Source organism: Tauraco erythrolophus, chromosome Z, assembly GCF_009769465.1.
Source record: "Tauraco erythrolophus isolate bTauEry1 chromosome Z, bTauEry1.pri, whole genome shotgun sequence".
Taxonomy (NCBI): domain Eukaryota; kingdom Metazoa; phylum Chordata; class Aves; order Musophagiformes; family Musophagidae; genus Tauraco; species Tauraco erythrolophus.
Window position 1 is genome coordinate 66,459,826 of NC_141496.1, and position 13,550 is coordinate 66,473,375.

The window sequence follows — 13,550 nt, forward strand, 5'->3', positions numbered from 1 at the left end:
AAAGTCCCTCCCCAGCCTTCCCGTAGGTTCCCTTCAGGTATTGGAAGGCAGCTATTAGGTCCCCCCAAAGTCTTCTCTTTTCAAGGCTGAACAATGCCAGCTCCTGCAACCTGTCCTCGTAGCAGAGGTGCTCCAGCCCCTGGATCATCTTTGTGGCCCTCCTCTGAACACGCTCCAACAGATCTATGTCTCTCTTATGGTGGGGACACCAGAACTGGACACAGTATTCGAGGTGGGGTCTCACAAGAGCAGAGTAGAGGGGGAGAATCACCTCTCTTGACCTGCTGACCACGCTTACGGACCCCAAGTTTGTAGGTCCTAATTAAATTCACATGGAAGCAGATAAGCCAGATTTAGCAGACTTTAGCAACAAAAAGTGTTTCAGAGCATCAGCACATAAGCCACCCCCAAAACAGAACCTGGAACCTAAGGCTTCCCCCTTCCCTACAGATTCTATTTCAAGGCAGTTTCTTTGCCTTTGAGCTGCAGATTTTCACTAGCGTAACTGGTTATGTGGAAAGTTAAAGTAGCCTCAGATGAGAAAACATAAAACTAATTAGAATTTAAAGCTTCTGCAGATAATATAGTTATATCTTTACTGACCCCATTTCTTGGTAAATATTTTTCATGTACATTGTTAGACTATAGGTTCATTATGCCTTAAGCTTTTTTGCCAGAAGGCATTTACTTTGCACCATGCCTTTCAGTCCTCAGTGGGAAAGGAATAGTGTAACCATTAGCTATGCAAGAGATTTCAGATCTCTGTTACAGACAAATTTTCCTTTTTCCAAGTGCTTGTTAATATGCAGTTTCATACTGCAGACAATTCCACAGAAAAATCCTTACCAAAAGCATTACCAGGAGAGTTCTATGATAACACTCTTGTAATAGCAAACAATAACCAGTCTAAGACAATGACCTTTGGTGATGGAATAGTTTACATTTACCAGGATTATATCTCAGTTTAACTCTACTTGATGTCCACCACTGAGCCCGAACAAGGTGGGAGATATTTAGATTGTATGCATGAGCAGATGCAGATTTCCTGAATTTAGTTGATGCTGGTGGAAGGACAGACTTAAAGGCATGGAGAACTTAGGTATTAAGAAGGAAAACTTTAGGAACCAAAACTAGTCATCAGTAAGGAAGTCAGCTACCAAAGGTTAATGACAACACCATTAATATTTCAGGCAAGTCTTTGGGAATAACCTATGCAGGAAAAAAGTTGCAACAGAAAGATGAGCCAGAGCTCTCATAACTTCACAGAATTCTTCAAACATTATTGAAGGGGCAGCTGCAGAGAGGACTTCTTTCAGAAAGCTGGAAAAACAAGTACCTTACTATAGGTTTAGCGAGTGACTCCATCCAAGATAGATATCTGAATGCTAGTAAAAATCCACTTCTGAAGCTAAGTTCATTATGGCCAACACCACTATGTTTGGAAGAGGGACACAGCAGTGCTGGAGCGGGCAAAATAGAATCAGATTAAACTTCATTAAATGGAACTCTCAAGTACATCAAGAGACATCATTCAGATGTAGAATTAAGGAATAGACAGACATATTGCAAACATACTTCCCGGGTAACTAGAAAATTCCCATTGGGAAAGTACAGGAAATTTCATGATTGATAACACAAAAAGTTAAACAGGAAAAGGTGTTGGTGAGGCCATCTCTGGTTGTAGAGCAGTATCTATGCTTTACCTGTCTTAGAAGTTTAATAATTCTGGTGACTCAAAAACTTTTTTTGGAGGAGGGTGGGGGTTTTCGGTTGGGGTTTCTTTGGTGGTGTGGTTATTTTTTATTTGGGGCTTCTGGGTTTTTTGTTCGTTTTGGGGTTGGAGGGTGTTTGTTTGGAGTTTTTTTTATTTGTTTGGGTTTTTTTTCAGGTGAGCTTTTTTGTTGTTTGTTTGGGTTTTTTTAGACACAGACCAAGGACACAAACTTGACAAAGAATGCCATACATAGCAAGGGTCTCAGGACCTGGAGAAACTCCTTGATTATCCTCTGACCTTCCAAAAGCAGGTATAATACTGCAAGCATCACAGTAAATACATAGTGAAGCTCATTCATTCCTTACTGAGTGAGCTTAGTAACTTGGCATCACAATTTGGAGACTAATAAGAGGTGTCTGTCTTCCCAACAATTCCACTATTTTGAAGACTCTTTTCATAGGAACAATACAGAGCTATTCAGTCTGCTAGCCCCAAAAGATACATATCTAAAAATCTGGAGGCTCTGATGAAGCCTTCTCCAGCATAACCTTATATTGATAGCCTTTGCTATTGGCCAGCTGAGCCAATAGTAGCCTCAAGACTCTGCCACTGCCTTGCCTGGCATACAGCAAGGGAGGATGTAATTTGTAGTGACAGGTGTTAGAATCTACCAAAATAATCTTGATGTGAAAAGAGGTCCAGTAACTTCAATACCTGAATTCCTTACAATATGAGTGTTCAGTAAGCAGAACTGGTGCTACAGAATGAACCAGACACTAGCTTAAGGGACTCAACACCAAAGTTTGACAGACGCAAAAGGTGTTGGTTGTGAAAATCTGCCACAGTTGATTATAGGAGGCAAGACAGGAATCTAGATGTGAAGAAGACAGTTAAAGGCTGGAGATCAGAAAGCTAAAGGTTAGCTCCAAAGAGTCCTTCAAGAACAGCAACAGAAACTGGTCAATTCTGCATGAGGTACTGATAAGACAGGCCAGGCACCACAGAGGAAATCAACCCAATATACTCTGCTTTGGAAGACAGTTACAGAAGAAATGTAAATAAAATAATTAAAAAAAAAAACAAACGCAACCAAACAAAAAATTACTAGAACCTGTAGGTTAAAAAAAAAAAAAAAAGTATCAGTGCCAGAACACTGAGCCCCTACTGAATCTCATGACTTGAATGGACACCCGCACAGTTTTCTGCAAAGCTCTTCTCAGCTTCCCTCCAGATGTTCCCCTGCAGCTCAAACCCTTATGCTCCTGCAGAGCTACCTCAGCCCACACTGTGCAAGGAGTCTTTGTTCTAACCAGCTAAACTCATCTCAGGAGAACAGATGTGACACAAGGCAACTGGCCTCTAGCAGGATGCCAACTATCCTCCTCCAATTAGGATATCATCCTACTAGCTCCACCAGAAAGAAGAGAGAAAAATAAACTCGATACTCTTTTCTAATAAAAAACAAGAGAAACAGAAGTTCTGTATGTTCCTTTAGAACAGTTTCAGATTCATTCAATGACTGTACAGAGTGTGGATTCTTTCTATGAAAATTTTCAGGAGAACAACCACCTGTATTTCAGGAAATACATCGACACAGGTTTAAAGACAGCTCTACAAAAAGGCAGATCAAAGTTCATACCGCGATTATTTTCTCTGAATATTTTTACTACATCTATACTTTGATATTTTAGCTGTCATAACTGGACAATACAGTCCCTCCAAATTCCAGTGTTCGTTTTCTTTGAAAATACTATATACATTTGAATAAAAGTCACTTATGCTCAAACTACCATATCTTACTTCACTCAGATCCATGGTACTTCAAACAGCAAATTCAATTTCTACAGACATATACAGTAGTAAAGATTGAAATCAGTGAAATTGTGGCTTTCTGGAATAACAAGCAGCTTCACTAGCTTCTGATGGTAAATGTACGTGCACCAGGAGTATACCACAGCAGTATAATTCACTGCTTTTTGGTGTATTTTACAGTCATTTTAAAATAAAGTGACGCTTCTCCATTTTATTTACTATACATCAACCATCCACTTGAGAGGAAGAAGTGGAATTATGTAAGCATACCTAGGTTTCAGTTTAAATCCAGACTTTACATTATCCCACTACAGGTTGGGGTAGGGTTGCACACAAAACAGCAAAGAAAGTGTTAGAATCAAAAATCTCAGATTTGCCATTGTCACATCTTCCAAAAGCACATCTCTATCACAGATTGAGGGTTAAATATCTGTGACAGTTCAAAAAGTCAAAACAAGAACAGGTCATATTTAACGCAGTACTGAATACACTGACTGGGTTAGCAGAAGGATGAACACAGAAAATCCGTATTACCTTCCAATATCAACACAGAAGTTCTAATCCAGTTAGTAAACAAGTACATGTATAACTTATCATAATAGTTGTCACTTAAAGTCAATGGCATTTGAATTATAAACCTGCTTAACTGTCTTGCTAGACCTAAATCTAACATATTAATTAGTATGCTTGAAAAAAAAACAAATCCGAACAGAAATGCAAATACATTTCTTAACTCAAAAAGCCTCTAGATACCGAAATCAACACATTTAAAATATTACCTGGGTCATTATGTGAGTGAGGCACGACAAAAACTTGAAGTGGTTCACTGTCCCATTCATTTTCATTGTACGTGATATCGAACCCTTGCTTCCACACGCCACCATCTGGATTATCGAAAGGAAGAATGTCATAGACATCCAACATCTAAAAAAGAGTAAAAGGAATATAAAACACGAATTCACAAAAACAGTTCTGCTACTAAAAAGACAAAGCTGTTTTCATCAAAATGGATTAGCTTGTTCATTGCACAGGGAGAGATGAAGCATCAAATGAATATAGAACTGACGAATGAGAGCAAGTTTCATGTCACACTAGGCAGGAAGAGGAGCACTTGGCAGGCCCTGTTCTGAGGCAACTCAAATTGATTAGATAAGGTTTTTCTTCCTACTGTTTAAGTCACAAATATTATGACAGCTCACAATGACATTGGGGCAGGAAGGTAGGGAGAGGATTATACAGAAGAGCACAAAGCACTGAACAGGGGAACGCATAAGATGAAGAGGACTAAGTAAGCAGTAAGGAGGGATAACATGAGAGAGATTGACATGAAAGTCAAACTCACAAAAGGGAACTTTGTGAAACTATCAAGGAAAAACGTTCAGAATTATAACCAATTGCTGTAACAAAGATCCTTACATATTTACTGTTGACCAGCACACTAATTTTACGAGGAAGGACATTTCACTTGAAAATGCAAATAAGAAGGTTACAAGTAAATAAACCAAGTCTAGAATTATCTTAACAAGTTCCTATGAAATTTAGATACCACCAAAGAGAATCTCCTAACATGAGTTTAAACCGAAGTTACCATATCCAATTTTTCCTTTTTATTTTTTTTTTCTTTTTAAATGCTCTGGTCTGCTTTTAGGAAAGAAGGCAAACTTTACCAAAATTAACTATCATCTGGACAAGCCTTTTACTGGCACTATAGTTTCAAAACTTAAACGAAACTTTAGTTTAGTTCTAACTCTGTTAGAATACAATTGTACACCTGACAAGCATTCTTCAACAAACATTTCACTTCCACAAAAATAGCCTGCAGTTATTTGCTACATTAACACCACAAGAGTTGAAACTTTCCAGTGGTAAGCTGGTTTCTGCCCTGCTAGGAAACTTCAGAAAGATACAGACATCTGAAATAAACATCTGACTAAAGAAGTTAAGTCCTTGTGATGGGTTGGCCGCCAAATCCCCACCCACGCGCACTCTCACTCTCCCTTGTCAACAGGGCAGGGGGAGAAGTAAGATTAAAAGCTCATGAGTCAAGATAAAGACAAGGAGAACACTAACAAATTACCATCACAGACAAAACAGATCCAACTTGGGGAACATTAAATTAATTTATTGTCAATTAAAATAAGAGTTGGATACTGTGAAACAAAGACGAAACTAAAACACCTTCTCCCCACTCCTCTTCTAATCCGGTTCAACTTCACTCCTTCACTCTCAACTCCTCTATGTCTCCCTGTCCAAAGTGGTGCAGGGATATATGGGCTGTGGTCAGTCCCTAATGGTTCCTCTCCGTCACTCCTTCCTCCCCACACTTTTTGCCTGCTCCAGCATGAGATCCCTTCCACAAGATACAGTCCTTCACAAATTCCCCCAGCATGGGATCCTCTCCACAGGCTACAGTCCTTCGAGAACTCCTCCAGCATGGATCACCCATGGGCCACAGTTCCTTCTAAAATTATCTACCTGCATTAATGACAGATTCCTAACCCAACTGATAGAGAAGCCAGTGAGGAGAGGTGCTCTGCTGGACCTCTTACTTGCCAACAATGAGCTGTTTGTTGGGCCTGTGAAGATCAAAGACAGCACTGGCTGGAGTGACTATGAGATGGTAGAATTCAGGACTCCAAGAGGAAGCAGAAGGGCAAAAAGCAAATCACAACACCGGGCTTCAGGAGAGCAGACTTTGGCCTCTTTGCTTGACAGAGTCCCACAGAGTAAGACCCCGGCATAAAAAGGGGCCCAAGAAAGATGGCTAAAATTCAAGGATCACCTTATCCGAGCTTAAGAGACGTGCATCTCAACAAATAGCAAGTCAGGCAAAAATGCCAGGGGACCCCCATGGATGAACAAGAAACTTCTGGCAAAACTTGAACACAAAAAGGAAGCATGTAGAGGTAGAAGCAGAGACAGGTAATGTGGGAGGCATACAGAAACATAGTTGGAGCAACCAGGGATGAGATCAGGAGGGCGAAAAAACAAACAGAATTTAATCTGGCAAGGGATGTCAAAGGCAACGGAAAAGGCTTCTGCAAGTATACACGTGGCAAAAGGAAGGCTATGACGCACCGCTGAAGTAGATAGGGAACCTGGTGACACAGGAGATGGAAAAGGCTGAGGTACTGAATGCCTTCTTTGCCTCAGCCTTAACTGGGAAGGCTGGCCTTCAGGAACTGCAGGTCCCAGAGACCCGGGAAAAAGTCTGGAGCAAGGAAAATGAGGTGGATCCTCTTCCATCAAGAAAGAGGATCAGGTTTGGGAATACTTAAGCAAAAGTGACATACATAAGCCCCTAGGCCCTGATGGGATGCACCCATAAATGATGAGGGAGCTGGCTGATGTCACTGCATGGTGACTCTCAATAATTTTTCATCCACCGTGGTGAATGTGAGAAGTGCCTGAAGACTGGAGTAAAGCAAATGTCACATCTGTCTTCAAGAAGAACTCAAAGAATTGCAGGCTGGTCAGTCTCACCTTGATCCCTGGGAAGATGATGGAGTAGCTAATCCTAGAAATCTTTTCCAGGCACACGAAGGACAAGAAAGTCAACAGGCATAGGCAATACAGATTCACTAAGGGCAAGTCATGCTTGACCAACTTGAGAAACTTCTACGATGAAATGACTGGCTTGGTAGATGAGGGGAGCAGTGGATATTGCATACCTCAACTTCTGTAAGGCTTCTGGCACTGCCTCCTGTAATATCCTCAAAGAGAAGCTGCTGATGTGTGGGCTGGACAAGCAGATAGTGAGATGGGCCACAAATCAGCTGAACATCCAGGCCCAGAAGGTGGTGATCAGTGGCAAGAAGTCTAGTTGAGGGCCAGTAACCGCTGGTGTGCTCAGGGGTCAGTATTGAGCCCAATCCTGTTTAACGTCTTCATTAAGGACTTAGACAATCAGGCAGACACCCTCAGAAATTTGTAGACACCAATCTGGGAGGAGTGGCTGATATACCAGAGGGTCATGCTGCCATCCAGAGGGATCTCGACAGGCTGGAGAAATAGCTGACAAGAATCTCATGCAGTTCAGCTAGAGGAAGTGCACAGTCCTGCACCTGGGGAGCAACAACCCTAGGCACCAGTGCAAGCTGCAGGTAGCCCAGCTGAAAAGCAGCATGGCAGAAAATAACCTGAGGGTCCTGGTGGATGTGAAATTGAATGTGAGACAGCAAAGTGCCCTTGCAGCAAAGAAGGCTAATGGCATGCTGGGCTGCATTAAGGAGTGTTGCCAGCAGGTCAAGGAAAGCGATTCTTCCCCTTTAATCAGCACTGGTGAGGCCATACCTGCAGTACTGTTGCCAGTTCTGGGCTCCCCAGTACAAGAGAGACGTGGACACACTGGTCCAGAAAAGGCCACTAAGATGACGAAGGGACTGAAGCAGATATCCTATAAGGAAAGGCTGAGAGAGCTGAAACTGTTTAGCCTAGAGAAGGCTTAGGGGGATCTTATCAATTTGTAAAGGAAGAGCGCAGAGTAGGCAGAGTCAGGTTCTTTTCAGCAGTGCCCAGTGACAAGAGGCAAAGGGCACAAACTAAAACACAGAAGGTTCCTCCTGAACATCAGAAAATGCTTTTTCACTATGAGGGTGACTGAGCATGGGCACAGGTTGCCCAGAGAGGCTGTAAAATCTCCATCCTTGGAGATAGTCCAAAGCCATCTGGACATAGTCCGGGACAACTGGCTGTATATGGTCCTGCTTGAGCAAGGGGGTTGGACCAAGTGATCTCCAGAGGTCACTCCCAATCTCAACTATCCAGTCATTCTGTGATTCCAATGTTAATCAGCAGCAGTTAAAAAAAGCTAAGAAAAAAATAGGACTCAAAAACTTCCAGTGAAATAAAGTGAAGCCAGACCATGCTGAAATCATTGCACTATGCCAAGATATCCAGAAGACAGATGTTAAGTATTTTTATCTTTTCTATAACACCATCCTTGGTAAGCATTATGCAAAGGATTAAATTACAAGTTACATCATCACTTGACCAGGTTACATGACTTCAAGTGGAGAATAAGTTCCAAGTACCTAGTCAGTAAGAAGCAAAAAAAGTTGAAGATAAGTATTTCCTGGATATATTTTAATTCAATTTCTAAGTGTAAAATACTGATACAGTAAGCAAGGAGTTTGTAAAAACAGCAGACAATTAGAAATTCAAAAAGGATGCTGCCTGTCTTCATTATGGCTGGTTCAGAAAACAGCCATGTTGTTACAAGCTTTTCAATTAAAACATTTGAAAACTTATCAGTTGCATTTTTTTCCTGCGGGGGCTTATTCTTTCTCTAGACTGAGGGACTCGATCTGCTGAAGTAATGCAAATCTTGGGTAAACAACACATTTACCCCAGTGAACACTAAACTACGACACAGAAGAAATAAAAGCACAGTTCACGCTTCTTTCAGGTGACCTTTTTAAAGAGTGATTCATGCCTCATTTTTAAAAGGAGTAACATTACTAAGTGGAATGTTAGATGTTTCAGCAGTTGAAAGAGACAAGAGAGGAGACAGCCCTTCGTATTAGTTGAAAGACCTTCCAGCTCAGCATGACGGCTGTTGAGAATTCTCTCTTCTTTGAGCACAAATTCCAGATATTTCTTGAACTAAAAAAGGATCAGGCTATAATCATATTCTTGAACTAAAAAAGGATCAGGTCATAACCATATTCAACCCAGAGTTCTTAATTTTGTTGGGTTTATTACCTAGCTCTGTTTTTATCTTTCAAAAAAATACACATTAGTCTTCTATTTAATTTGAATTATATCACTTCTCAAATCAGTGTTATTTTCAGCGCCAATTCTATTACAACTTCCTACCTACTTACAAGCACAAGTAACAAAGTATACAATTTTTTGATTTACAATTTCTCCATAAAAAAAAATCCTTTAGCTTCCCTATCTAAGACTCCTTTGGGTCTCATGTTATTAGAGTAACTTGTTTCGTCCAATTTATGCAAAGAAAATACATCTCTGAGCAGCAAGTCCTGGTAATATTTCTCACTGAAATATCACGAAGGTTTTTAATCCATATTTGAATGCATTCTCATAATGGTTTCTCCATTATAGGAGACTATAATGAACTCCCATAATTTATTCGGTGAAGCCTCCTTTGCCTTCATTCTCTAGAGTGATTTTTATTCAACCACTATGTCTCATCTGTATTAGCTCTTACTTCTTTCTAGTCTCTCATTTCATTCTCATACATCCACTTAGAAGATAAACATGGAAAAAGTAAGGTCCAAATTTGTGGGTTTAAGTTAACATTTATGAACAGCAAGTAATTAACAACGACAATCTGTTTTAGAATTTAAAACGTAATTTTAAAAAACCAACAATGCTCCAAATAATCTACTCAGAATTTCTCAGTCTTTATAAAAAAAAGAAATCTAAAATAAAATAATTTATCTGAGCTTGCAGAATACATGAAGCTTGGCAAAGTATTAAATAGTAAAACTGTATTCAAATTCAGTAATTTACATCAACTTATTAACGTGATGTTACAGGAATTCTGCTAAAATCAAGGTCTTGGATTCTGTAACTGACATGCAGGTCAGACTCGCAGGATGAGAAACTGTATGCAGAAGCAATATGAAAGTGACTTAACGATGATGGTGGATAAGTGCAAGGTACTAATGCAGTGACACGAAGCAAATTAGAGCCCTCCCTCCCTGTGCAAGGCAAGGAAAGAAAGTGTGAGTAAGGGAACAGTATTAAGAATATTTCCTGCTATATTTGTTACTGAAATACGTGCAATATAACCTTAAAAGTAAAGAAAACTATCAAAAAGCAGTCTAGCTGCTACAGCCTACCATTAGGTAGGTCGGTATATCAGCTGATTGTAGGTATATGTTCTGACATTCTGCACATGTAAAACAAGTTCTGTTCTCTCTGCACATGAGAACAGTTTAAGCAAACATTTACTTTCCATTTGCAACAGGTTAACATGCCCAAGAACTTACGCCAACACATTTTACTTCACAATTCACATTTACTAGAACTCACTTTTAATGCACCTAAAAAAGCATCATCACTTAATATGGTAACACAGTACGAGGAATAAACTGTTAACGATTCAGTAACTCGAAAACATGTAATCATAGGTCCACATGCTTTACTTTCCTGCACAGAAGTCTTAATGCATAGTAGAAACATGAACAGCCAGATATTGCCTTAAAAAAACCTACTTTCTCTATAAAAGACATATTAAGGTGGTATCTATCCCTGAGGAGCTTAAAGGCATTATGAATGATACATTAGAGGTTTACAATTGTTCTAATACGTGTACTTATTCATCTTAAGTCCACTGTCTTTCTCCTGCAACAGAAATACTTTCACTACTAGAATGAGAAAGCTGGACTTCAAAATTTAATCATTGCTTTGGAGTACTATGAATATTTATAGTACTCCCACAAGACTCCCAAAAACAGTACAGATCACAAACTTCACACAGTATTCTCAGTGCTCCTGAAACACTCCATTAAAACTGAATATATAAGAGTCCATGAACTCACTAGCATCACCAGAAAGCAAAATAAATTCAACTTGAAGTGTTTGACTTTAAAAACTTCAACCTCCTGCGTTCACTCCAACCAGTCAACATGGTATATGTTCCTCCTTTTTGATCAAAGTGTCTATACAAACTGGAGACGCACAAGAAAGCTGAAATACAGAGATGGCATTCAAAAGAGAACACAGTACCTGAGGTTTTTTTAAACTATTAGTTTTTGAACATTCTTTACCTCCCCATCAAGACCCATCTATGCATATATCCCTAAAATGTAAAACCTACTTAAATCAAGAATACCCACTATTTCCAGTTTATTCATCATCAATTTTAGAACAATTTCGGGAAACTGAAGGAGACTCTCAAATTCTTTCCAATGAACTTGTGATAGTACTGGACAATAATCTGAGTATAATCACTAGTTTTTGTTTGGGGTTTTTTTCCATAACTTTTAAGCTTTCGGAAATGTTGGTTCTTCATAATCATTATTCAACTTCTAGACAGTTTAAAAAAGGTAAAAAGGAACAGTTTCATAACATCTGTTAAACACAACAGTCACTTGAACCATTCTATTAGGTCTTAGATTAGGAGCTTAGTACCAGGCTTTTACCAGTAATCAGATATTTTCAGAATTAAAAGGTAATGGCAGCTAGGACTCCAGCAGAATAAGATAGATATCCTGCTTACCTGTACACCTGAGCCATGACTTCCACTTTTTGAAGCAAACAAACAATCCTCAGAATCAACTGTAAGCAAAACTGAAGCAGAAGGAAAGAGCTCAGAGGCAGATCCTTGACTGAAGTTTATAGCCTCGGGATTTTTTTGACCATCCTTTACTGATTCACTCAGATTGATCACAGAATCTCGAATGTTTGAAATAATCTCGTTATTTTCTGCCAACAGGCGTTCTAAATGATCTATTTTTTCTTGCAGTATTGAAAGCTGGCCCTGTTAAAAAAAAAAAAAGGTAAAGTTTAATTATTTCACAGACCAATTCTTGACCAAATTTTAAAAAAAAATCACAATAGTATAAGATCACATCAAAAAATCAAATAAATTGTTATTCTATATTTTATGTAAAGATAAACTAATAAGAAATTGAATCAACATATGAAACCTTCTCCTTCCAGAATAAGGGAAAGTACAACCAGAGTTTTCACTATGAACTTGAAATCACAGCACAAGATTTAATCAGTAATACAAAGATATTCTTAGGTCATATTATTTCAAGTATGAATTATGCGAACTTCAACTTTTCTCATGTCTTTCACAAATTTGCAAAAATCTGATCTTTTCATTTATCATCACATTAGAACATCAAAGAGGAAGTCATTTTTTAGAAGGCAGTCACATCACGATGGGATTGGCAGGATGTATATATTTTAGGTTTTTCTTGTACATGTAAAAAAGTATTTCGATAAATACTGAGTTTCTTATTTTCACAGAAATTTAGAGAGAAATTAACAAAAGCTCTTAATGAAGGTAAAAGATCCCTTAACAGCCTGATCATAGTAATAATCTGTATAATAGGACCATAACAAGCATCAAGATAATCCTGTAAAAGACAGCTCAAACTGATAGCACTTTCAGTCAGAAGGTCATATTCAGTTGTCAAACAGGATTTTGTAGATGATTCTAGTGTGCAGCGCAAGAGGAAGGACATAGAACAACATCAGTGTGAATTGAAAGTCGTCAACCTATCTCCCAAAGTGACTCGGAAGGAGACAAATACCACAAAGCAATTTAATAGCATCTAATCACTGTGCTGTTGGAATACAGGAGGGAGCATAGCAGAACAAGATTCATGGAAATGCTACTGCCCTCTCATGTACTAGCCACTCCTTCAAAACGATTTGAGGTATGCTTTTTTCCAGGCATGAATGTGTTATTTCTTCAGAATCACAAAAGGCCGGATTATTTAACATGTTTTTAGGGATATTTCGTCTTAGCAGTGATTTCTTTCTTTCCTCAGACTGACTTCAACCTAACAGTAACTAGAAAAGAAAAAGAACAAAAAAACAGTCACTTCCTGTTATTAAAGTTGTGGTCAGACCCAAAAACATGCAACGTATGACTGCGTTTTTTTCAAGAACCTGTCATGACAACAAAACCTGCTGCAGATTCAGGCATTTACATTTTAACCATTACATTCAACACAAACAACACTGATTCAGTAGACAGCTACTCTGTGAACTACGATTTTAATGGCAAGTAAAACTTTTTCTAGCATCACTGCCTTATTTTCAAGTAATATAGAATAAAATGAGAAACAACATCTGTGCATGACAACTTTTCCCCCTGTAACAATAATTCACTTGAGGTCTTTGCGTTTTCCTTTTAAGGGAAAAATTGCTTTCCTCAAATGCCAAATTAACTCCAACTTCTGTATTTAGGCTGTAGTTTGCAAAGGATTAAGCCTCCTTTCTAAATTTTGATGTGCACTTTCTTCCAAATTCTGTTCGCTTTGAGTAGTCTGCAGGAATAAAAAAAAAACCCCAGCCCTTACCAAGAGGTATCAAT

At 38.9% G+C, this 13,550-nt stretch overlaps 1 protein-coding gene across 3 annotated transcripts in view; it reads right to left on the minus strand.

The window, feature by feature from the left end:
• Positions 1 to 13,550, minus strand: part of MAN2A1 (mannosidase alpha class 2A member 1) — a 120,564-nt gene that overhangs the window by 95,598 nt on the left and 11,416 nt on the right. For 2 of the 3 annotated variants that reach the window (XM_086628758.1, XM_086628759.1), the window contains exons 2-3: positions 11,718 to 11,978; positions 4,306 to 4,450 (exon numbers count right to left, since the gene is read on the minus strand). In XM_086628758.1, coding sequence (XP_086484884.1) covers positions 4,306 to 4,450; positions 11,718 to 11,978 — 406 coding nt within the window. Of the gene's footprint in view, positions 1 to 4,305; positions 4,451 to 11,037; positions 11,186 to 11,717; positions 11,979 to 13,550 lie in introns of those variants that run through there. The other variant, XM_086628760.1, reaches the window with a different exon arrangement.